This window comes from Musa acuminata, chromosome BXJ1-3, assembly GCF_036884655.1.
Source record: "Musa acuminata AAA Group cultivar baxijiao chromosome BXJ1-3, Cavendish_Baxijiao_AAA, whole genome shotgun sequence".
Classification (NCBI taxonomy): domain Eukaryota; kingdom Viridiplantae; phylum Streptophyta; class Magnoliopsida; order Zingiberales; family Musaceae; genus Musa; species Musa acuminata.
Genome location: NC_088329.1, coordinates 43993316 through 44018972, shown reverse-complemented (window position 1 = coordinate 44018972; position 25657 = coordinate 43993316). Strand labels below are relative to the sequence as shown.

General features: G+C 36.2%; 2 protein-coding genes across 6 annotated transcripts; one reads left to right on the top strand and one right to left on the bottom strand.

Moving 5' to 3' along the window:
* Positions 1-1822: 1822 nt before the first annotated feature.
* LOC135633527 (actin-related protein 8-like) lies at positions 1823-13791 on the top strand. 5 transcript variants are annotated; one of them, XM_065143073.1, is made up of 12 exons: positions 1823-2453; positions 3424-3509; positions 4179-4249; positions 4425-4492; positions 4616-4677; positions 5358-5455; positions 6259-6340; positions 8209-8351; positions 9337-9485; positions 11173-11306; positions 11496-11614; positions 12140-12842. In XM_065143073.1, exons 1-12 carry the CDS (start codon positions 2002-2004, stop codon positions 12272-12274), a joined length of 1599 nt encoding a protein of 532 aa, XP_064999145.1. In that variant the 5' UTR covers positions 1823-2001; the 3' UTR covers positions 12275-12842. The 5 variants fall into 5 exon arrangements, with proteins under 5 accessions (XP_064999145.1, XP_064999150.1, XP_064999165.1 ...); XM_065143078.1 differs by lacking the exon at positions 12140-12842 and adding an exon at positions 13560-13791 and having other exon boundaries at positions 1824-2453; XM_065143093.1 differs by lacking the exon at positions 12140-12842 and adding an exon at positions 11882-11959 and having other exon boundaries at positions 1824-2453.
* On the bottom strand, positions 13718-23828 carry LOC135633544 (myb family transcription factor PHL7-like). The gene is made up of 8 exons (XM_065143112.1): positions 23669-23828; positions 23484-23573; positions 20934-21160; positions 19999-20075; positions 19869-19911; positions 19666-19723; positions 16418-16487; positions 13718-14376 (listed from the first exon to the last, which is right to left on the bottom strand). Exons 3-8 carry the CDS (start codon positions 21148-21150, stop codon positions 13921-13923), a joined length of 921 nt encoding a protein of 306 aa, XP_064999184.1. The 5' UTR covers positions 21151-21160; positions 23484-23573; positions 23669-23828; the 3' UTR covers positions 13718-13920.
* Positions 23829-25657: the final 1829 nt, after the last annotated feature.

The following is a 25657-nucleotide window of genomic DNA, read 5'->3' as shown; positions in this document are numbered from 1 at the left end:
TAGTTCCTCGACAAGAACCACAGGTTCAAATGCTAAAGCTTCTTATCTGTCTAAGAACTACCACACTAAGTGTTACTACTAATACAGAAAGTCTCAGGAAATATTTATATACGAAAAATAATCAAAAAGAGCACTAAAAACATTAACTACACATCGATGATTATTTAGAGAATCGAGTGATACCTATTAGTTTAAACTTTTGGTTGAATTGACATGTCAATATCAAGCTAATTCAATCATGACATGGACTCATGCATCCATAAACAAGTTCTTTCTGGGGATGATGTTGATGGTTTATCATATTCTTCCTTTTTTTGGCTTATCAAGTTTGCATCTGTCTTGCATTTTGACAAGTACAAAATATAAGTGCACCAAACATTCAGACTGATTAAAGAAACTCAATAGGATTTAGTATGCAGTTTATGTTAAAATTAAATTTGTTCAAGTATTATAAATAGATTAATTTGTTTGTTGCATCAAGAGAAAAAATAGATTAAATATTTATGGAATAACAAGTCAAATTGATTCATAACTCTATCCTTTTTTGTATCAAATTCAACGATTGCTATCCAAATACATTTCTCATTGCTGACTTTATTTGTATGCTCAAAACAAGTCAATATAATGTATCCACTCTTTAAAACCCAAGCTTTGATTCCAAAGATTATAATAAACATGCAAGAAGCAGAAAACTCCACAGTGATTATAGTAAGACAGTAATTTATCAATCACTTGAAAGAGCTTGAAACAAGCTTATACTTACATGGAAAATTAAAATGGTTTAAGAGGATGACAAATGAGAGTTCTTTATGGAGAAAATAATACATGGCTTATTTGCACATAGATTCCTGCATTTTAGTATATTTTTATAAGATGAAATGTCTTCATATCATATGTGTTTTTAGTACTATGAACAATAACGTAAATTCACATGTGTGATTAGACTAGGTGGTGGATAAGGTTGGAGCCTGTCAAAATGGTCATTAGAGATAAATAGCAGGAAATAAAGTAATAATATCAAGGTTCTTCATATATAGATCCAAAAATATTCATTAATGATGGCAAACTATAGTCAATGTTGGCAGTCTAATTTATGAGTAATTCAAATTAGACCAGTTTCTCAAAAACACTATAGTAAATGTTAGCTATTTTATGAAATAAGGATATTCTGTGTGAATTAATAGAAAATGGGATGCTAATAAAATAAAAATAAAAATTATCCTTAAAAATTCAATATTTTTAATTTTCTTATAGCTTCAAAATTTTATAAGTTTTTAGATATGTTAAACTTAAATTTAGATCAATAAGCAAACAATTATATATAAATAATATAATATAATATGCAATTTCTTTAAAGATAAATCAGAGTCGAAGAGATCTAGTCACCAGCTTCGCACATCACATCCTTATTCGTCATTGCATGGAAATGCATGGTCCGGGCAGACAGTGGATCCCAACTTGCGCTTGGCGACTGGCAAACCACCTCCACAGCCCTTGAAGCTCACACGTGGCCATGAGAGTGCCTCTCGACTCATAGGCATCCAATCACAACAGGAGACAGCCTCTTCTTGCCTCACGCCATCGGGCACGATCCTCGCAGCCGATGCGGATGTTGTGGGAGCCGCATGCTCTGACCAATGACGGTTGGCTCTTCCCACGTCCCACGTTTCGCTCCCGGCGCAGGTTAGCAACAATCAGCCTCCGGTAGGATCCCCTCCATCACTAAATACATGCAATATGATCGGACCGTTATCGCTTCAGTTACTTTGTTGGACGACCAAGATGTGCTATGTGGAGGACTCCAACTAAAAGGTACGGTTGGAGAAAATCCTTGCCGGAAACTTTGGTTCATCGCCCCGCCCGTCCTCTTCGATACCTTAACCGACCCCTTCTCCTCCTCTTCTGCTTCCTCGTCTCCCTTCTTCCTCTTCTCGCCAATCTCACCTGATCGAAACCCTAACCATTTTGATCATCTCCAATTTCTCGCCCTCCCCCATCGCCATGAGAAGGAGATCGATCCAGTCCACTTCTGCCGCATCTTCATCTTCCCGCCACTTCGATCCTCCCACAAACCCGCACCCCCGCCGAACCCTAGATTGGGTTCCGATCATATGGCACCGAATTCGCGCACTCCTTCAAGTCCTGGTGGCGGTGGTGCTAAGAAAGTTTTGGGGCTCTGTCCCGAGCCGCCCCGGATCAACTTCGAACCGCGAGTCCGCCGAAGATGATCACAACAACACATCCATGGGTGATCTCGATCGTCTGCCCACCGATGTCTTCGTGCAGGTACTGAAGCTCCTCGGGCCGAAGGAGGCCGCCAGGTCGGGCCTCGTGTGCAAGTCGTGGAAGGTTTTGGTGTCGGACAATAGGCTCTGGGTCTTCTTCCTAACGCATGGGAAGCATCCATTCGACACCGTGCTATTTGCTGAGACGCACTTGAGATCAGGGCCGATGTAGGTCCAGTCTTTTCATTTCTTGAAGTTTTCCTCTGTATCTAAATCTTGGAATTATCCATTGGCTCTTCTGCTGGTTTCCGAGCAAAGCTCCTTATTTCACACAGCCTATCTGAATTGGGAGAATTTTCGAGGCTTGCTGCTAGGTTGCATGAGTGTAAATTACAACCACTAATGTATATTTTCATACCTGTCAACTTGCCTCTTAGGTTATAAAGGTGCACTGCTCTCCTGTTTAAATTTGCCTTGGCGAGTATTTGCTATCACCTTCACAGAGTTTACATAGGGTTGATAGTTAGTTCGCCAAAATTTATATATACCAATTGCTTTTCCCTTACACTACTTACTGCAAACTCCAAGCTTTTGGAAGTGTACATCACGTAGACAGTGAACTATCGTGGTGCAAAGCACTAGTTGCAGATTGTGGTAGTAGACTTGTCAGCAGGCAAAGAGGTATCTACCTGCTTTGGTGGCCTGATTATGACTTACTGGTAACCATTAAGTTTGTATTTACTTGGTAATGTGCATTACGGATGGCACAAACTTATTTAAATATGTAGTCGCTGTGACACTTGTTAGTGATTACTGTAGGCTTGTTCAACATATAATGTTTTCACTTAATTATCTCTGTTGTGACACATAATCAAGTTCATCATTCCTTCATGTCATGGAGCTTCTATGATTTTGAAGTTAAAGATTCTATTGCAACATAGGTTGATTTTTGTGCTACTACTTCGCTCTTTTAATTTTGGGAGTAATTCCTTGTTATCCTTAGGCATGATAAATGCTGAACAGCTAATATATATTTCTAAAAGTTTGATACAGAGAAATGATACATTGATTAACTTGACCATTTTGTGAATGCTGCAATATACTCTATGGTTCTATCATCTATTTTGAAAGTTATGTAAGATGGGAATAATGTTTGCTTAATTTTATTTTTAATAACAATTTTAATTATATGTGACAGGTTGTACTTTGATCACTCGCAGCAAATATCCTTCATGCACATCTTTGCAGAACGTGCCATAGTTTCAGGTGCCATTATTGTTGATGGTAAGGGCTTTAGTCATATGGATGCATATCGGATAATCAGCGTGACCATAATCATCTTTCGTATTGGAACATTTTTTCATATGATTCTTTTCTTTTTTCCTTCAACATTTTGTTTGCTCAGGAGTGGGTGGTTAGCATTTGGGAGTTTTATGAAACTCAAAAATCCCATTTACCATATGGAAGATTCTTCATGTTTCTATTGGAACTGTTTATTGTTAAATTTTAAGAGAATTTAAGAATTCTGAATTGGCATAGTGCATTTAGCATTTTAATATCTACTTCCATCTTATGTAGTGGACTCACTTAGTTGGTTACTAAGATTAAGGAAAGGAGGTTTGCTTTGTGTTACTGTAAATTTTTGTTTATAAGATGAAAGCCAACATGGTCCTATTTCCAGACTGAGCATGCTTGTTGCAGGATCTAATTGTGTCCTAAAAAGAAAATTCATTGATTGATTTGGTTGGGTATTTCCCAGAGTGTGTCCCTTTTCCGTGTTATCCTTCATTTGTTTCTCTTTGTGCTATGTGAAGATGGACATCGTCATTGCAAATATGACTGGAGCGCATGTTGCTCCATCTGATTATTCCAATTTATGTCATTTTCTAATGTGCAGATTTCTGAAAACTTACATGCCTTTCATGTTTGTTTATCCTTTTGTGCTACATGTAGGTGGATCTGGTTATTGCAAATATGGTTGGAGCAAATATGCTGCTCCATCTGGACGTTGTGCAACATTTTTGGTAAAGCTTTCTTTTACTATCATGTCAACATTAGTAATTATGTTTTCCTTTGCTGGATTTGTTAATGAGAGTCTAACAATACATGTTGATCTTTTAGTCCTTCTGCTGCTTAACCTCTAAGGCTGTATCTTTCACCTCTCTACTCTCTAATATTATTGATCTGTTTCTCAAAAAGGAATTTGGCAACCTGGAGTCTCCAGTGCATTCAAGGCTTCACCATTTTTTCTCGACAATCTACAGCAGGTTTCTGCTTTGTTGATGATAACTTCCATTTCTAGTCTCTACTGCTAGTTAATATACATGACCTTTTTTCTAATGCTAAAGGCTTATTCTGCTTGTCTTGTGTCCTTGTTCTAATTGCTGCAGGATGCAGGTGAGGGCATCATCTCATCCAATAATTGTCTCTGTTCCAATCTGCTACCCTGAGGGTCTGTATATTCATGTAACATTCTTGTTACAAAAAGGAGTTTGTTATATGGGCATGCTTTATTCAACTTTCATTTTCTGCTACTATGTGCTGTTGATTTGCTAATATAATGCAGGATAACCAAATTATGGGAGAAATCTGAAATTTTTTATGATTGACTTAAGATAGTCTTATTCATGAAGCTTTTTCAGAATAACAATCTAAGTTTTTGTTAGATTAAAATTTGAGTACAATCGTTAGTTTCTTCCAAGGACCAACTTGTTTTTGTGAAAGATCTGATTACTAATAATTTGAGAAAAAGACAGTTGCAGTGTAACTTAACTCCTTTTGTGACTATACACATGAGTGATCAGCAAAGCTACTGGCCTTACTGACTGGGCCTGGTCATGGCCAATTGCACATGCAACATTGCTTGATCAAGGCTTTGAATCATGTTTCGCATGTAGTGCTGATTTGTTAATTAATTTTTATTTTCTTGCAGGGCTTCCTTGAACTTTTATGCACTTATTGGATTTGTGAGCCTGTTAAAATCTTGTACAATATATTTACTTGTCCATTAGAAATTTCAGTTGTCTGAAAAATGCTTAAAATAAACATAATTTGCTTTATATTTGTGTCTTTACAAGTTCTTAGTAGTTAAATGCAATGATGTCTTCTAAGTTTGTTTATTTTTTTTCCCAGATACTGAAGCTGCCAGAGCATCTAGGAGGCAATTGAGAGAGGCAATATACTCGGTCCTGTTTGATATGAATGCTCCGGCAGTTTGTGCCATTGATCAAGTTTGCATCTGAACTGGCTTGTTTAATTTTTTCATTTTACATTAACATGAAAATCTTCCTGTGTGTTACTTTTAAACAGTAGTGCCAGGATTCGTAGTTTGCTATCATGCAAACTTCTATATATCACAATTATATTGTTTACTTGTTTCTCAAGCATATTTCAGTTTCATCTTTTATTTGCTGGAAATATATTCTCCCATTCACTTGTTATTATTAAAATAGATAACCTGTCAAGTCTCATGCAAACACATTAGCGATTCTAACTTTTGTTGTTTTCTTGCTGTAATTTAGTCTGAAATTGACTTTAAAGAGTTTGTGTTGTCACCATTCTTCATGAAAATAAGCTATATATGATTTTAGCAAACAACAGGTCAAGATTGGTGGTTCTATTGGCAATGAGAGAAAAGACAGAGAGGGAAAAAGAGGAGGAATATCAAATAACAGCACTCTCTTTTTTAATTCATTAAAATTAGTTGTTGGATCCATCAATCAAATTAAATAGATCATTTCCATGAAAAGTTCCAATCAAGAATTGAATGATATCCTTTCCTTATAAAACCATCTTTCAGACCTGGTCCATTCTGCTCTTTTAGGTACTTGCTTCCTTGCTCCATTGTTGACTTTCCCAGGCTGCTCAGCCCAAGGATGCCCATTGGTATTAACTTGTAGATTGTTTGAGTTATCACTACTGCTTGCTGGGTTTTTTTTATCTTATCTAAATGAAATTGAAAAATGTTTGTATCACACCATCAAAAAAGAAAAAAGAAGAAAAGCTTACCTGCTTTTCTAATACAAAATTGCAGGCTGTTTTAGCTTTATATGCAGCGAGACGGACTTCTGGAATTGTTGTTAATATCGGTTTCAATGTCACCTCAGTAGTCCCAAGTAAACCTTCCTTCACCTATTGCAATTATTAATTGTTTTCTTTTTCAGAAATGATATTTTGCTGACTTGTTGGATGCTCTTATGTTGATGATTTATGTAATTCCTTTGGTCCTTGTGGTTTTAATTTACTGACATAACTTTCTAGTAGATCCATGGTACTTTATTACAATTATTTGTCATTTCTAGCAAATTTCAAGTATACATTCTTTTGGATGCCTGATGTTTAAGGACAAAGGTTTCCATGATTTTGTCTTAATCACTTATTTTCTTGCCATCATACTAGCTGCGGTTTGATAGTGCTTTATCTGGAATATATGTCTGATATGGATGTTACACTTGATATGCAATGTTGAAACCTGAAATTCTAATTTTTGGACCTCGTGTCCTGCACATGATTGGTATGCTGGATGAGGTTCAGTTTGTTGCATACTATATTTAATGATTTCAGACTCTCCTTTAACCTTCTCGTATGAATTAGTTTGAGCATATTTTATTTAAGAAAAAAAATACTTGCACATGTACTGCATGAAAGAAATTTCTTTTAGTTTGTATTTCCATGTAGTTAACTTTTTACTCATGTCCTTTCTTTATGAGAGCTTTTCCTCACTTATATGATGATATCAAATGTGACCATTATTAACAATGATTAAGACTGGTGGTTAATAATGCAAGTCCCAAATAGCTTATATATATGTTATGGTTATCATTTCAAGTACTTGATTACTCAATGCATGCACTTCGTTTTTAGGTAATAGAAGCAGGGTCTGCCGTACCGAACTGTACCGCCCGGTATGGGCGGTACGTACCGGTCCGACAGGTTGTCGGTACGCGGACCGCCTATTACCGGTCCGAGTGCACTGTAGCACTGTAGCAGTGCTATAGTACTCGGCACACCTGGGTGTACCGCTCGGTATACCGTACCGTACCGGTACCGAGCCCAGGTCGAAATACCGGTATGGTACGGTATTGCGAACCGTGAATAGAAGTATAAAACTTCGACTTACTATTTATCAAGATTAATTTTTTGATGTAATATAAATGTATATCTGTAGGGATTATCCCTGTGATACTTCAACTTCATGCCAACTGTTGGTTTGCATTATATCATAGCATGCCATTTCTTGCTGTCTTAATGTCCAGCTGCATGCTTAGACATGTCTTCCATTGAATTGCATGATTGTGCTTCATTCATAGTTGCAACCAAGTTGGTTATGGGATTCCTTGAGTTAATCTGTTCAGCTGTAACTACTTCAAGTTCCAACTGTTGGTTTGCATGATATCACAGCATGCCATTTCTCGCTGTCTTAATGTCCAGCTGCATGCTTAGACTTGTCTCCCATTGAATTGGATGATTCTGCTTTGTGCAAAGTTGCAACCAAGTTGGTTATGGGCACAGATTTTACAGATTCTTTGAGTTAATCTGTTAAGCAACTTACAGCTTCTAACACTTGCTTGTTTCTAGATATCTTGAGATTTCTAAAATTTCATTTTGTTTAAATTATCCCGATAGAGTCAATATTTAAGTTTGGGAGACTAGGTCTAAATGTAAATAAATATGAATTGATGTCTCAAAGAAATTGACCTAGGCAGACACCTCACTTTACGGCCAAGGTCCGAGATGCATGACCTAAAAATGCTTGAAAGTTTAATGTAAATTTTTTTCAATATCTTAATGCATTTATAGCTAGCGATTCTCCTATAGTGGAATTAAACAAGTTAATTTGAAAGTTGAACAATTCCAAATATTATTTAATTGTAGTAGTTTTAATGGATAAAAGTTGAAGTGAGCTTGAATTTCAGATGAATATCTTATTTTATAGTATATGGTCTCCAGGCTCACATTCTAACAAAGAATATTTGTTCAACAGTTCTTAGAGGCAAGGTGATGCATGAAGTGGGAATTGAAGTGTTGGCATTAGGTGCTCTAAAACTTACTGGATTTCTCAAGGAACTAATGCAGCAGAGAAATATAAATTTTCAGTCTCTATATACTGTTCGAACAATCAAGGAGGTACACATACTTGTCTTAGAAACTTTTTTTTTCCATTGGATAGACTTTACACCTGTGAATGTTCTTTATTCCTTCTTGGAAGGAAATTTATCATTCCAGCCTTTTCTGGATGTCCCCCGTTTCACAAAATCACCATAGATAATTGAAATTATAGAAAAATGATCGTGCTAGGATATATATACATTAATAACTTTTAGGTAGAACATAGAAGAATATTTTTACAATTTCGGAAGCTACAAGGGCTTCTATTTTATTATCATTTCCCTTCCCTGTTGTTGTCTTCATAGTTTGGTATCTTTTTTCTTTTGGTTTGTATGAAGGTGTATTTATGGAAAGGAGAGGTGGGTGAAGGGTTGTACTTTTTTGCTATTTTGCTACCACTACATATAAATAACGCAGAGATAAAAAAGGACAACAATGTGTAGGAGTAACTCTTAAACTAATTCCTTGAGGAAGACTTCGTTGGAAAGGCACACTCAATGAAGCAGGGGAGGAACCATAGGGGGCTCAGTAGTTTATAGTTCAAATTTTGAGTTAATGGTGTTGCTTACAGCCTAAGCATCAGTTTCTTGTAGGAAACTAGTCTGGAAACAAAAGAAGCGTAAAAAAATCATAGTTTTATGGACTTCAACAAACAGTTCTATAAAAGGGAGGAGAGTGGTAAACAATCAGTTCAAACTTATGGTTAAATCTAATAGATTACTATATTTATGTTCACATTACTGTATATCCATTATGATTTTAGGTCTTAGGGGATACATATGTAACCCTATGGAATATGCATATATTCAGTGGGGTCTACTTTATGAATATAATTTAGATTTCTTTTTAGTTTGTGTTATATAATATGCCCATGATGGCTACTATAAATACATACACACTATGCTTCTAATGTCATGAATTGTTTGCATTAAACTAGGAGGTCCTTTTGGTAATGGTTTATGTATCATTATTGGAGATGGCCTGATAATATCTTTCATGCCAGAAACTGTGCTATGTGGCCTCTGATTATGATGCAGAGTTGCATAAAGATACCAAACAATCATGTGAAGTTGCAAGTGAGGGTTTGTTCACCCTATCAAAAGAATGCTTCCAAACCGGAGAGATTCTTTTTCAGCCACATATTGGGGGACTGTAAGTTCTTTGTTCATTTTAATTTTTCTTCCGTTATCATGCATTTTGACAATTTCTGAAGCTTAATCCTATAATATAATAGATTTTTTTTCCTTAGTCCTGATCTAATTGCATATTTCATAATTTTTGTTGAGCAGAAGATCACTCAACACCACTGGCGATGTTTGCCACTGTGGATTTTTTTAGCATTAATGGGGATGTTTTTGCACCTTGTACTCTTGATTGCAAGTCCTTGGGGTTCGTTATTGATAATAAAGATTAACAGTAATTGTTAAAGGGAACTTTTAATTATCAAATGATAACTTGAAATGAACTGGAGCTTGCCAAATGGTTAGTGGCTTGAGGGATGATCAAAATTAAACTTGTTGAATAATTTTGATGCAATTTCTCTTAAGTTGGATTGCCACCCATGAACTAATTTTCATTGCTTGTGACTTGATATTTTTTTGAAACTATAGTTATTTTTTAGTTGTTTCTAGGTCACATTTTTTTAGTAGATCACACGTATTAAATTACTTGTTGGGTTCGAAAATAGCACTAAAGGATGTAAATGAGTGCTACAACCTAGATAAGCTAGTCCAAGTAAATTAGTGTTGCACCCTATACTAATTAAAAATATTCAGTATAAAAATTAATCAAAACTGTCCCACATCATCTGATCTGTATCAAACATTTTGTTTTACCCAAAATGATCCATACAAGGCCAATATATATTTTAATTTTATGAACCAGGGGTAAGTTACTATGCAACAACACATGGGTATTTTACAAATGTCATAAGTTACCAAATGGTCTATCTTTCATGATCTTACATCGGCTACCGACATTGCTCAAGGAGAAATGAAGAAAAATATTTAATTGATTTAAGATAAAGAAAAAGGAGATTAACCTTAAATTTGATTAATGATTATTTTCCCTCAAGAAAGTTTTTTTTATCTGATGAAGATGGAACCATATCAATCAAGAATATCAAGAGGATTAATTGTTTTCGAAATCAATCTTTGAATGCTGTCTTCTTCAAAGAAAAAATGATTAATTGGTTGATTTAACTAGTCATGTTTATATTCTTTTTCTTTTTTTTTATATTTCCTTTTTCTTATTTGTATTTAGGATTTTGAAGATGGAAAGGGATTGTAGTGGATAGGTTACAGAATGAGACACTGAATTAAAGTCATATTTCTGCATTTGTGCTTGTGTGGTATGAGGCTATATTTATTTTTCTAATAATATAAATCAAACATGCATGTGTGAGATGTATAGAGGTGTGAGATTTCCATCTTTGAAATTTTCTCACTAAACAATAACAAATTTGGTAGTTATCCTTTCCTTTTATTATTTTCTGTTATTGTCTTTCTCTTTCTCTCTTTCTTCATCGTACTTTAAGAAAGAAAAGCTCTCTACTGATTGCAATCTCGTCCTACACCACTTCTACTTTCTTTAGCATTTCTTGATGCCAAGAACAGTCGAATTGGAATCATGCAAAACGAGTTATTTGATGCTGCACATCTTGATCTAAATAATTAGTATCACAATCATCAATAGGCCAATAATCTCAAAGTTATCATCTTCAGAAATTTTATTTGTAAAATTGATTTCATTTGGACTAAATGATAAATAAAAATATAAAAGCAACATTAGCATTTAAGATAAGTTTATCATAGCTTTGTACTGTCTTTTGTGCTTACAGGCATTCAATGGGTTTGCATCAAGCTGTAGCTTTGTGTATGAACCACTGCTTAGCTGCTGAAGTTGCGACTAATGATGGATGGTTTAAAACCGTCGTTTTGGCTGGTGGAACATCATGCTTACCAGGATTGCCCGGTATGTTGTTTTAATGTGTTAATTACATTGCATCCTATATTTTCTTTTTGTTTTGATGGGAAGAGCCATATGTATGTTATTCTTGTGCTGGCATTTCAACAATTCTGATCATAATTTATTCCTTGAAATAAAATTGAAATGTAATTGATGTATTTTAATTACATCTTTTATTTGAGTGATCATTTTCAGAGAGGTTGGAGAAAGAGCTCCACAAACTTCTTCCACCATTAATTTCTGAAGGAATAAAAGTAATTCCTCCACCATATGGCACTGATTCTGCCTGGTTTGGAGCAAAGATCATCAGCAATGTAAGCCACTCTAACTTTGTTACTGAATGCATACTAAAATCAAGTCAGTATGATAGGTAAACTATGAGATATCACTTATAATGATTAGAGATCAGGATGTTGGATGCATAAGTTATTCTAGCAAGTACATTAGTGATCTGACATGGGTATCGCCAAAAGATGGTTAGACTGGATTAGTGGATTGCTTTATCATTCTTATAATTGGACTTCATTCTATTGTTCCTGAACTGGTGTTTATTTGTTCTTTGATTTCTTTGACTAGATCAGAACAATGAACACAAGCACAACCCCCTTGCGTGCAAAACTAAATTTGGGTGCTTAATGCACAAAAGATAATCTCGAAAATCAATGAATAGCTATTTGAACACCTGATACATGCAAGCAGGGCAACGATCATTTGAAATAATCCATGGCAAGTTGTCTAAGGTAGAATTTCAAGCTAATCTGTGTATTTTGCAAAATGGACTGCACATCCAGTTTCTTATAGTTGTATCACTCACCTGGCAAATGTCTAATGGAGAGCAGGAAACTACAGCAGGAGAGCTGAAAAAGACTGATCCCTATGGAATTAAGAGAGCAACACACGTCACCAAGATATCACAGCTCTCTGGAATTTTTGGCGGTTGCAGCTGGTTAGTCAAATATTTTTGTCAAGGCTGAAATGGAGTGAGAATGATGCCACAGATAAAGGATCAATTTGCCCTTAGTAAGTAGTTTGATAAGGTTTCTGAAAAGGAGAGTTTATACAGGATGCGAGGGGAATTGGGAGTGAGTTTCCCGGCACCTGAATCCCAAAAGTGACCATATTAAGTTGGATCATTTGATGCTTTCAGCCTAACATCATGTAAAATCAGGTTGGGACATACTGACTTCAATGGGATTTGTCAATTTGCCCAGCACCTCCATCCCAGGTCCAGCTAGATTTTGTCATTTTCCCTGGCTGGAGTTTATAAAAATCAACTTAAACTCATCTAGTTTGGGCTCATTTTGCAGCCTGGCCTAGTTGCACCGTAATCAGAACTATTAGCAGTAGTTGCATCTTAGTCGCATTATTTAAAGCTAATGACTAACAATAACACTAGCATCCTACATGAAACAAAAATGTATTTCTGCACACTTCTGTTCTTTTGTTCACTACACGTATTGCCTATTTTCATTCTGCAAGTTTCCTTGCGGATATTTTGCATTAGCATATATCTTCTCGAACAGGTTATTGACTACTGATATTGCCTTTATCTAGGTGAGCACCTTTTGTGATGCATGGTGTATTACCAAAAAACAGTTTCGCCAGAATCCCAGACGCATAAGTGGTGATTAAGATTTTGGTTTCTGGTGCCGGGACTGCTTGCTAGGATCTCTTACCATATTACAAGCTATTGCAGTAGATAATATGATACCCCATTTTCACATTTCAGTCAAAGCACACTATTCATTGTTTTCAATAATAATTGTTGCTTCTGTACATTCACCTCCAACATTCACAATAAGCAAATGGCTGTCTAGTTATCCACTCCACTGAAGTAGATATGTAAGACATTCTTAGGAACGGAATCTTGCCTGTCTTTGATATCACAAAACAGCTCACTGTTGTAATAATATCAAGATGGAGCAGTGAAGTAAATTCACGTGCTATTTTTTAATTGCTGTACTCTTCTGCGAATGAATATTTGAAAATACATGTTTTTTACTACAAAATTGTATTTATTGTTCTTTGGTAAAGGTTATCAGTTGCTTTCTGATTCTTAGGCAACAATATTCTAAGTGCTGTTTTTTAAGCATTAAGTTTGCTATTAATCATAAGATCCCAAGTCAGGTATTTGCCAGTGAGACGTCAATCATCAACAATTTCTGGCATTGGATATTTTCCTGAAGTCATCCAAGTGATAGGTTTTCTCTCTTTTTATTTCCCTGGATTTGAAGGTAAACAGCATGCGATTCTTTGCAGGCTATATTCATGATATATTGGATAATGGCTCCGAGCTCAATTTCAGGATCTGAGATGACTTGCTTCCCCAGAGAAACAAACAAAAAATAGTCTCCGGAACATATACCATGAGCAGCATACCATGTAAACAGTTTTTTCTAAGTTCTAGTGCACGCAACTGATGGAAATGAGGGTGCCATAAATGTTACAACTGTTAATGTCACACAGTAAGCAGAACCAACATCTACTCCTAACAACGTATCTCCAGACGAGATTAATAAAGCCATACATGACTTAATACTCCAGAAACAATATTACATGGTCCCTGCATCGTTGCAGATCGAAGTGCGCCTGACAGATCAGCAGACACTAGCATCAAGCATCATTGGTGGAACTCAGAGCCTGAGCTGGACTCTAGTATATGAGCAAGCAACAAGTCTGCCTTCCCATGCCCTGAATTGCTGCTGACTGGCAGCCTCTTGGCGGAGCTCTCATGCCTGGGGCTTGTTGAAGGAGAGCTAACATGGCAGCCTGAGTCGGGGGTCAATGGCTCACGACGGGAGGAGAATGAATCATCACATGAAATGCTCTTGAAGGCCCCGTTGGCGTCGCCAAGTTCCCTACCAATGGACTTATCTTGGCCAGGGGATTCTGAAGTCGGAGCTGGGGTTGAAGGGTCAGTCTTCTCGGAGTCTGGGCAATGGTCACCTGAAGTGGGTGCAGGAATGTCTGCCCCAGGTAAGTCAGCAAGCACACCACTGAGTCGCTGCTGTTCGTCGATGATCTTCTTCAGATACTTCCCTTGGGCTTCTATTCTTAGCTGCAACTGCCTTTGTACCTGTTAATATATTCAGAAACTTTCGCATGAAGTTCCAAGTTCATCGAGGCCAATCTCATCGACTGGAAGCTCACATCAAGCTTTTCTATAAGTGCTCACAAATTGAGTTTACAAGTGATATTTTGCAAAGGAAAAGTTCCTAACAGTTAAAGTAATAGAAATTAAAAAAAAAACTTTTTAATTTTTTTTTTCTTTTTGGGTTATTTGCATTTTAATCTGCATAAAATCTGTACAAAAAAGGACAAAGTTCTGTTGATATATTCAGAAGCTTTCACATAAAGTTCCAAGTTCACTGAGGTCAATCTGAAGACTACATCAAGGTTGTTATAGATGAGCTCGCAAATTTAGTTTACAAGCAATCTCTCGCAAAGGGAAATTTATAAATATTTGAAAGTAATAGGTAAAGAGAAATAAAAAAAGCTTTTCTTTTTTTTTCAATCTTTCTTTTTTTCGTTATTCACATTTCTATTTTCTATCAGATTTATTTGCAAATAAATCTGATAGAAAAAAAGGTAAAAGAAAAACAAATTATAAGTAGAAAATATTTACATATAACTGCATGAAGTACCAACACTCCGGAAAATAACATTCTTAAACAGAAACAGCAGTGACAACTAGAGCAAGCTATTTTCTGAAAGCACAAACGATCACTAAATTGGCCATTGAGCAATCGGAAACATCAAGATCCATAAAGATGTTCGGTTATTAGAAAAAAATAAAGTATTTATCTATTCGAGTATACTATAAAAATTCAATCTCTGTTATCATAAAGAAAACTACAAGCTTTCAGGCTATAAAATTATTTGCAAATTGGATTACCCAAATTTAGGCTCGTGTTACGTCATAATGGGCAAAAGAATTCAGATTGCATTTTCTTTTACACAAGCGTGATGACATATCTAGTGATAGATAAACAAAATAGAAGCGAGAAAGAGTGAGGACAAAAAAATTCCAAAAAAGGGCCAATGATACTGAAGCTGTTCAGATTGAAGATATTGTTTGTGGTATTGAAAGATTTTCTTTCTTACAAAAAACAAAGCAAATATTATATATAATCAGATATCAAAAAGAAACATATAATCTCCTATTCCAGTTACCAAGGATATGTTTGATCTACCATAGTTATTGCCTTAAGAACATTGAGACATTCATTACGGAGATTATCAGCAAAAGATATTTCAAACGATGTAGATATAAGCATGGAAGGAAATCAAAAGCCAGATGACAAGTTATCTCCTGGTCCTAGTGCAAAAACAGAAAGCACAATGAACAGTATAATCTATAACAATCCAGCACATCATATTAGTTTATAATGCATATATGCAGAAATTTGTTGAATTCTCACTCATATTACTACTGATGGAAAGCAAGAGTTGCTATGCCGATCAGCACACATAGGCATAGGTCAAAACAAACAATGACTTAAAGGTTTTGTCTCATACCATGCAGACTCATGCTAGAGGTGCTGGCCAGCATGGCCCCATGCCACAGCAAAATAGTGATTGATCTTTCAAAAATATAACAGCAAAAGACAACTAAGAGTATGAGACTGAAATTCCAACAGCTGCTCAAGAAAAAAGAACAAGATACGCTTTTGGTCTCTTCAGTATAAAGCAATTAAAAAGAATTTAAGTTTCTTAGAGCTGATTAGACAACAGCAAAAAAATGGGACACATTGAAGATAATAACAAGCAAATTAATGTTGTTGGTACTCATGATGTGAAAAAAACCAAAACAGTATGGAGAAAGAAAATCTGAATGCACTGCTTTTGAGAGTGATATGCTTATAGTCAATGAAAATCAAAGTGTATCATATCTTTTTTACAGTTTAAAAACTTTTAAAAATTGAATTCTTAGAATCAATAGTGAAAAATCTAATTCATCTCCTTGCAGTTCAAGCAGAATATTAGCTTCTCTACCAACCTCAATTGCAATTTTAGAATTCTTGTAAAGCTAGAGTAGCACATAATTCAACCATAGCCAGAATGAGGACAGAAACACCAAACACTAAACCAATTATTACTATTATGTGTTCACTTGCCTCAAGTTGTTCTTGGAGCCGCTTTTGCACCTCCATTTGCAGCTTGAGTGCTTCAGTTATTTGCATCCCACTGAGAAAAATACATATTATTTTAATTTGACCACATACCATGTTGATAATATCACGTTAATGGATGGGGGAGAAAAAGAATTTAAGCTTCATTTAATAGACCAGAATACTGATTTATTCACATTTTGAACCTTATACATTTCACAAATTAAAGCTAACAGAGCAAAGACAAACATTTACTTTAATTTCCCAAAAAGAGATTAGAAGGGAACAGATAGAAGTTTAAATCAAGTTCATTGATACATTAATACATGCTTCTTATATTCAAGATAGAAGTCCAACAAAAGAAGCCACATTGCTCTAGCAAGTCAACTTATAGTTCCAAGTCAATCAAGTATGGTACAAGCTTAGCAGCCCATGTCCACTCAGAAAACCAGCCATGTTTAGAAAACTTTATGACAAACGACTTCCCACATCCTTACTCCAGGTACCTCTAAGAAATCACTTCTCTGATCTTATACATTCAAGTACTACTGTAACACCCATGCTATACAAGACTAAGATCGCAAATGGTTGTGAAAGAGTCAGGTCTCTGATGTATCATAATTTGTACAAATTGATGCCGATCTGTAAGAGGCCTAAAAGAAAGCCAAAAGCATAGACTGCTGTTTTGCCTGGACCAGTATCAAATGGGCAGTATGTACATATGGCTCCAGGCATGAACCAGTATGTGGACCACCCCCATTTCGGGCAGCCCGGTTGACCCATTAAAAGAAAGAAAAAGAAATTATTTCATGGTTTGGGAGCCCCCTTTGCCATATATGAGCCCATGAGCTCTACCTGATGCCACCCATAGCCACCCACAGTTGATTTTGTGTATGCTTCCTCCACCTCTTCTTTTCCTCCACCCATTCTCTTTTTACTTTTTCTTCCTCCAACTTTCTCCTCTTCCTCCACTGCCTCCTCCTCTTTCATCATCTCCTCTTCTTCCTTCCTCTTCCTCCTCCTCTTCCTTTACCACCTCCTCTTCTTTTTTCCTCCTCCTTCCTCCTTTTTTCTCCTCTTCCACTGACATCTGTTCCGTCCTCTTCTCCTTCTTCTTCCTCCTCTTCGAGTCTTTGGTACAAACTGTGTATCGTGTCAGTAAACCTGTACTAATCGATATCTGATCAGGGACCCATATGCCTGGTTGGCAAACCTTGTCCAAAGGAGATGAAAGGAAACATAAGTAACAAAAACCAAACAAGTTGCCCAATAAGTCCACAGTAAACATCATTATGTTACGATAACAACTATGGCTTTTCCCAAGGTTTTATGCTTCGACTGAGTGAACTTACGAAATTGGTAACTATTTTTATCTATCTGTCACTTGCACTAAGCATCTACCAATACTGATTTCATCTTCTTAGTTCTTTCGTACCCCTCTGCTATCAGTTTCGAAGCAAGGTACATATTGATTTTTTCCTCTCCTGTCAGTTAAGACACATTTAACAATCAAAGTTTACAGATATCTTAGAAAGGCAAAAGAGGGAAATTATACTTCTACTTGGAAGAGCTTTTAAAGATAAGCCTTTTACCCATAAGAAGTAAAGTTTATTTGCGGGATCCAAGATTCTTGTTCACTGAGAATAGCTTATATGATTTAAGATACAGAACCTTTGAGGAAAATGAAAGGAAAGTGTAATTTATAAGTTAACTTGCAGAAGATACGCATGGACCATGAGCCACTATCTACTGCTAACAAAAACATGAGAATCAAGGACACAAGAGGTGAGGAGTGTTCTTTGCTAAAATTAACAGACAATCCCAATTTAGCAATACAGAAGCACCCTAACCCTACTAAGCCATAATCCCAGCCATTCATCTCATTGTGTCACACAAGTAATAAGGCCTAGTTTCATTACCTTTGTTCTCCTTCGGTAATAGATTTCCCAACAGTAGCAATAAAAATGGTCCTTATCTCTTTTTATGATTGGTGTAATTGGCCTTAGAAGCAATATAAAGCAGAGATGGGATGCAATGATCAGGTGCAAGAGCTACAATTACTGGAAGATGGCAATTTGTGGAATGAATTTGGAAGAGTTAAAGCAATTGATAAGACTATAAACAATATAGTTTCTTTATTGACTTGCTGCTGCAGCCTTTATATTCTTCATGTTTCTCCAGTGCAAAGTGTAAACTTATGGATCGTTTTGGTTTGTTGATAATCTTTCTGGCTTCTGATGTTTCATATCCAATTTCACAACTGCTGCCAGAAAATCATGTAATCTCCTGAATCTGTCTTTGGTTTAATTCAGTCCTAGAGTCAGCTCAAAACTTCAGATTTTCTGATTCTTTGGTTGGGATTTACCAACACAATTTTTAAATTTCTGAGTCGTGTACTCATTGCTCTTATCCTTTTTCAGGTCTAGACAGCAAAAGCCATCATCTTGTATGCTTGGGAAGGCTTATACATTCCCATAAACACAATACAGCATGGGCTCTGTGTTGACTTTGCAAGCTAGTCAAGTAACCAATGGTAACTTGATGTATCTCAGTACAGCACAAGACTAAGTGAAGGACAGGTAAATCTGCTGATGGAGGGGGAAAAAGGACAACTTTCTAATCAATACCAACTTTGATTTCTTCATATAACTAAAATCTAATATTAAATAATAAATACATAGTTTCATATTCCATCTATCCACTGAACAAACCTGGATATTCCTATCCCTATCCAGAACAATTATTCCAGCCAACATACGGAGCAACTATTAACTTCTTAAAAGACAGATCTTCCTAAAAAATTCTTGATCTTTTCAATACATCAATTTGGCAATAGATATCCTTCTCCTCAACATTTCAAGTACAAAAGGAGAAACAAGAAATATTCTTGGGAATTATTGTTGTTTGATTAAAATGAGTTGTTAATTGTTTGGTGCTTGGTTTTGATAGTATGGGTGAGTTGCAGTGCTTAAAAAATAAAAATGTGTTATTCTCATAGTCAAGAAATTTAGGTAATGTATCTAGCTAAGAAATAATCATGAGAAAGCTGAAAGCAGCTCTTTTATAGATGAACTAGTTGAATTTTATATTCATAATTTGGCAACTATGCATATCTAAGAGCAAGCATGTTATGAGATGAACACATGCAATGCTGACTAGAACATCAATTAACTTATACAACCAAGTATGAATACTATTTAGTTGTTTAGTATTCATGCATATTCATATGATATGGGAATCAATCTTGTACTTACGAAGAGCTTTCAAGGCCTGAATTCAGGTTTCGATCATCTTTCTTTTCCGACATAGTACCTACATTAGTGAAGATCCGGTAAACATATATTCCTGATGGCTAAAGAATAATTTTGTATTGCCTAAGAACTTTATCAACACAAACAGGTGGCCAAATATTAAAATCTCAGCTGTATGTAGTGTAAAAAATCACTTAATTACCTACCATCAGCTGAAGACTCAGGGACATACTTTGCAAGCCGATATTTCTGAGAATACAAAAGATACCAAATTAACAAAGAAACTCCAAAGCATAAGAAATTCTTAGGAAGAAATAACATGTCAAAATAAAGGACCTGCAAATGACTCTTGACATGGTATATTGTTAGCCCTGCTACGCCCATGATTCTAAGAACTCCTTTAGGAGTTGCTCCTGTCATGAATCAGACATTTTAGTGGCCCAACCAATAACATATCTGAAATACTAACAGCTTTTATAAAAGAACACTTTTAACTAATTTACTTGAGCATCGACTACAAATTGTTGACTTTATCTATCAGAATAAAACATTACCACGTTTGATGTAATGATATTTAGATCATTAAAAAACTTACCAACTATAACCTTCCAAAATAAGTTTAGCAGATTTGTAAATAATGCATCAAATTTGTTAAGATCATTGCAGGTCAAGCAAAGAAAAGAACCCCTTTTTATTTCATGGAAAAGGACCAAATAAACTCGAACTAGTTTGAAAGCAGAAAAACAAAAGATGAAAGCATGTTACTGGGTTCCTGCTATGGATCATAATCGTAATTAATTAATCTCCATAAATAAAATAGAATAAATAGACAAGTTATCTAAGAATGTGCTTAAAGAAAGAGTTTATGTGCTTAACATGACTTTTACATTCAAAAGAAGAAACATAACAGGCAGTCAGGCCAATCATAGAGTACTCAGCTAGAGAATACTCAATCAGACTTACCTTCAAAAGGTTAATTATTAAACATATTAAGATAAGGCTTTGTTTGTCTCAAATAGTTACCATACACTTTAGAAACACATTTTTTATATAATTATCTAACAGTTTGTTCCATTAGATCTCATTCAGCCTACAATGTTTACACTAAATAAACTTCCATGTCTTTAACAAAAGACTGCATACCGAGAGCTGCATCTTGCAATTTAGAGGCAAATAGTGACTAGAAAGGAAAATCTAATGAATGTTTAAATTTGCCAAATTTGACTTCATTACAGTGAAAACTAAAATTGATGAGACTCGCAGGCACTTACTATCTGGTCCACCAAGCTGTGTCACAGCATCTACAAAACGTTCATGAAGTTCATTTGTCCACCTTAAGCGCTGTCTCGAGGCTAAATTTGGATTATTGGAGTTGTTCACTCCGTTCATTGGGCTCATAGTATTGTTACTCGATTCTAATTGCTGGTTCTGTGCAATTGAATTGCAGTGACCCAAGCCTAAACTTGAGATAGGTTTTGGTTGATGCATTTGTCATTATCTGCAAAAACAATAGCAAAGGACAATACTCACACAGAATATCTTTGGAAATATAAGAACACATATCAAGCCAAGATCTCATGTCTATTATTCAAGACTACTTTAGTAATTTTGCATATTATTCTACTATATACAAGAACAAATTAAAAAATAGACAATGAAATATCTACCTAGCAAGAAATGGAAGAAATATGAGACAACCCAAATGTTCATAATAACAAACTGATGCCTACTGTGTAGGTTTCACAATGCTTTCAGACTTTAGAGTTCAGACTAAGACTTTTATGAAAAAATTACCCATAAGCCTATGGCGTAGAGTTAAAAGAAAATATGGGCAATGAGTGGGCTAGTTATTGCACAACCATATTAGACTAAAAAATATAGGTTGGAACAAGCATTAGTTCATTATCACTGCTAACATGTTAAGTCATCTCATCTATTTCAGATTGGCTCTAATAACCTTAATACTGCATCATGCCTATCAAGGACCATATTCTAGCAACCTAAAGGCATCTCTTTCTGCTCATCTTCAATTTTATCAAGTAATTTTAAAATTCAGGGCCCTTCTCCAGATGGAACCCCAACTACCACTGCTGATTCCATCTGTCGCTAAACATGATATACAACATCAAACAAGCCTACAGAATACATTATGAAGCTTTCTCATCTCCGGATCTATTAGATGCAAAAATAGCTTGGATGACATAGAATATAATATGATTATATTCAAAAAGTAAAAGCGTCAAAATATGTTTATAGAACTTCATATAAAAACAGTTAGACCAGGATCAGTGGTTTGGGACCCTGATTCGACAAGTCTAAAACAGTACTCTTTTCACATTTTATTTTGTGCTCTCATGGTGAACACGCAAAAGGTCATAGTCACACTCTTTTCTTATGGGTTTTGAGTGTTGAAGATCTGTAGATATGTATCTGTATTGTGTAGAATCATTATCTTGTACCTGTCCCAGTTCCTCTGAGGAAGCCAAAACAGACCCATCCTATTCCAAAAACAACATAAAACATAACTGAGCACTCCAGTTCAATGCCAAACTAGCAGATCATTTCTAATTGTTATACATTACGTTTTGTAATCCTCTAGTGATCTACTTTTTAGCTAATTCATTTTTTTATACTTTTCTAAAGTTTAAGTAAAAAACATTAGGAAACCTTCTAGAGTCTGTTTTTCAATTCATTATAGTTGAGTCAAAAGCCTTGAAAATTTACAATTAGATTCCTGTCCTGACAGAAGACAAACAAGGAAAACCAAGGAAAATTCAATCTTCGGATTCACTTAATTGCAATGCTTATTTTTGTTCCAAACTGTTGTGGTTGAGAATCGAGTCTGAGCTTGCACAATAACATTGACAATCTTTTGAAGCAATCAGCATATCATAATCATGGTACTACAAACTGAAATCAGATCAACCAAAGGCCAATGACATCAAAATACCAGTTGATGATCACAATGTCCTTATGTCCATAACTTCTAATGGCATCAGCCTTTGTTTAGGATAATTTTTGAAACTATGACAAAATATTATCCAATGCATTGCAACAATTCTTCGTTCCATAACCATTCTACATTGTCAGCCCTGAAACCCAGCTTCCAGTGTCTATGTAAAGACAATTCCAGAACAAACTTAGAAAAAGGTATAGAAGCATCATTCTGTCTTACCTCAAATAACCAGCTCCAAAGAGTCAACCGACAAAACTAAGGGCGGCTACAGTATTATCAGGTGGTAAATTCTAGATAGAAAAAAATTTCTACCAAAAAAAAACAGAGCTTGGTTCAGTAATCATCAATGTGCCTCTTCTTACCAGCAGAGACTACTGACCAACACCAACCAGAACAGCAACAAGAATCAACATCAACACAGCACCCCTAATTACTTTACACCTTGCCAAAGGTAAACCAAAGTTGGATATAAAGCTTTACAAAAGACCAGTTTACGGGGATCTAGCAGAGCCTATATCGGCTATTAAGGGATAGGAAGATGAACCCTAGGCCCCTACTTTCCCGTTTCCTCAAAATTAGGGTCTTTTGGAGCTGTGATTAGCGCCAAATATTACAAAAGTTACTATTACTCGACGGACCAAAGCATCTAGACCCAGATACATCATGAACATGCTTCCATGAAGAAACTTTAAATTTAAGGAAAATAGAGAAATAAAATCAAGCCCAATCGACCGAAAGTAGAAACCTTAGATGCGGATCACAAATCTCACTCATCCCGACAACATGAAAACAGAAAAAAGAAATCACGCAAACAAGACCACAAAATTCACGCAGAAGGACGAAGGTAAAAGGGGGGAAAACTCACCAGCTCCGCTCGCGGCGGATATCATCGGAATTCCGAGTTCTGCCGCCTACCAAACACACGAAATCCAGGTTCCCGATTACTTCTCGGAGGCTGCATCGTCAAAGAAAAGGACAGAAATAAGCAAACGAGAAGAAGCTCGTGGCAGATTGACACAGCAAACAATCATCACAATCGAATTCTTTTACGCGTAAAATCGAGATCTTCCCCAACAGAGGCCCCTGGATTTCGCCTTCTCACTGTCGCCTTTACCAGTTTATAGATTCGTCAGGCTCCAAACCTTCCTCTCGTCCTCTCTCTCGTCACGGAGTGTCGAAGCAGATGGGGCCGGCAGAAACCACGGCTAATTGCACCAATTACCTTGAAATAGGGTACGTGGCAGATCCTGGGTGCCCCTGGCTTTGACTCGATCGAATAATATAATACAGAGACACACGAGCGTAGCCACGTGCCGCTGCGGGCGTCGGAACCGCCGTGGGACGGCAGATGGTTGACGGCATCACACCGGAATATATTCCTCCGTTACGTGAGGAGACTGGAAACTTCTCGTTCACACCAAGGAAAACACCTTTCCTACTCGCAGGAAAATGACGCAGAGACTACCTGCTCTAAGATTTACGAAAGAGATGGCCCCTTAGGTGGCCCCGCCAGATACTTGCCATTTCATCCAGTAATAGAACGGGTAACTAACTGAGTAATTTATATACGATCAGAAAGAATTTGCTCTAAATGGCGGGTTTTATTATGAATTAGGTGAGAGGAGAAGACATTATTTTAACTGAGTGGAATTACGTATATATCCCTCTGAAGTTAGTCATTTCAGTGTTTACATATTTAAATATCTGATTTTTTTTACTTGAACATATATACACTACAATATTCAAAAAAATTACATTAATATAATTAATCTCTATCATTTCACACTTTAAAGATATATAAAACACTAAATGACGCTAATAATAAAAGGGAGAAAATATGACATAGACATCTGAATATAATGTGAACATCAACCCATACTTATTCAAAGGCCTCGGGAGCATGACATGTTATTTGAAGGATATGATGTCTCCTCATGTCGAATAGTATTGGATAATTTCACAAAATTATTCTCTCAAATTAACTATCCCACTTGCCAAATCCTCTATTAAAATAAATATTTGTAAGACCATTTGATGAACCCAGTTTTCTTTGATAGTAGACTTATGATAAACTCAAAGTTTCACTAACACGTTGAACAATAAAAATCAGACTTAATAAATATCTTCAAAAAATAATTTACTCGTCTTTAAATTTAACTAATAAAAGTATTAAAAGGTGATACGGTATATTATGGGGTCATCCCCCACGACAACAGTTAGTAGTCACGTCAGCACCAACATAAAACCTCAGTGGTTGATATGGTGCATCACATCGATGTGGCACCTTGAACTCGGATGGGACGGACGCTTGTCCCACATTGTCCGAGGTCGTATGAGATAGTGTCGCCTAGCACAAAGCCACTATGGAAAGCTTGGAATGATGTTGCGCGGCGCGAATCCGTGCAGGTCAATCGATGCTTGCATAAGAGGTACAAGCTGTCACCCGAGGAGTTGACCGTCATTAACCAATCACGTACGATTGACCCTCGTTTGTAGGTATAAAAGCCAACCCCTTGATCAACATCAGGAGAGGCACATCAGACATTCGACTCCTTTATCCATGCACCACTAACTTAAGCTTCGGAGGGGTCGGGTCGAGAAATCTCCCTCCCAATCTCGATCCGTGTGTCGAGAAATCCTCCTCCCGATCTCGATCCGTGTGTAGAAGCCCAACATCAAATAAGTAAACCCCTCACCAAGAGTGAAGATCATGTTTGAGAGAAGATTCTCAAGCCTGATACGATCCGACGCTCGCCTCCACCACTTGAGCACCGACATGGATGACTTTGCGCATCTAGAACGGGACCAAACTGACACCTCGGTCATGACGTAATGATTCACTAACAAAAGGTGCTTTTGATATTATATTTTATATTTTTATTATTAATAATCATGATTAATAATAGGTAATCTAAACATATTGAATGGATGGGCTGATAAAAAGAACTTGAAGTATTGAAAAGTATGTATGTATAATATTAAATTCCCAAACAATTGATATGTCAAATCCTCAAACGACGACACTAAACCGCGTCTCTC

Excerpts from the sequence above, each read along its gene's own strand:
- LOC135633527 (XM_065143073.1), top strand. The coding sequence starts at position 2,002 with ATGAGAAGGAGATCGATCCAGTCCACTTCTGCCGCATCTTCATCTTCC. Across the intron at positions 3,510-4,178 it reads AGGTGCCATTATTGTTGATG|GTGGATCTGGTTATTGCAAA; the intron begins GTAAGGGCTTTA and ends TGCTACATGTAG. Across the intron at positions 8,352-9,336 it reads CTGTTCGAACAATCAAGGAG|AAACTGTGCTATGTGGCCTC; the intron begins GTACACATACTT and ends CTTTCATGCCAG.
- LOC135633544 (XM_065143112.1), bottom strand. The coding sequence starts at position 21,150 with ATGCATCAACCAAAACCTATCTCAAGTTTAGGCTTGGGTCACTGCAAT. Across the intron at positions 19,912-19,998 it reads ATGTCAAGAGTCATTTGCAG|AAATATCGGCTTGCAAAGTA; the intron begins GTCCTTTATTTT and ends TTGTATTCTCAG. Across the intron at positions 16,488-19,665 it reads TCAGGCCTTGAAAGCTCTTC|TGGGATGCAAATAACTGAAG; the intron begins GTAAGTACAAGA and ends TATTTTTCTCAG.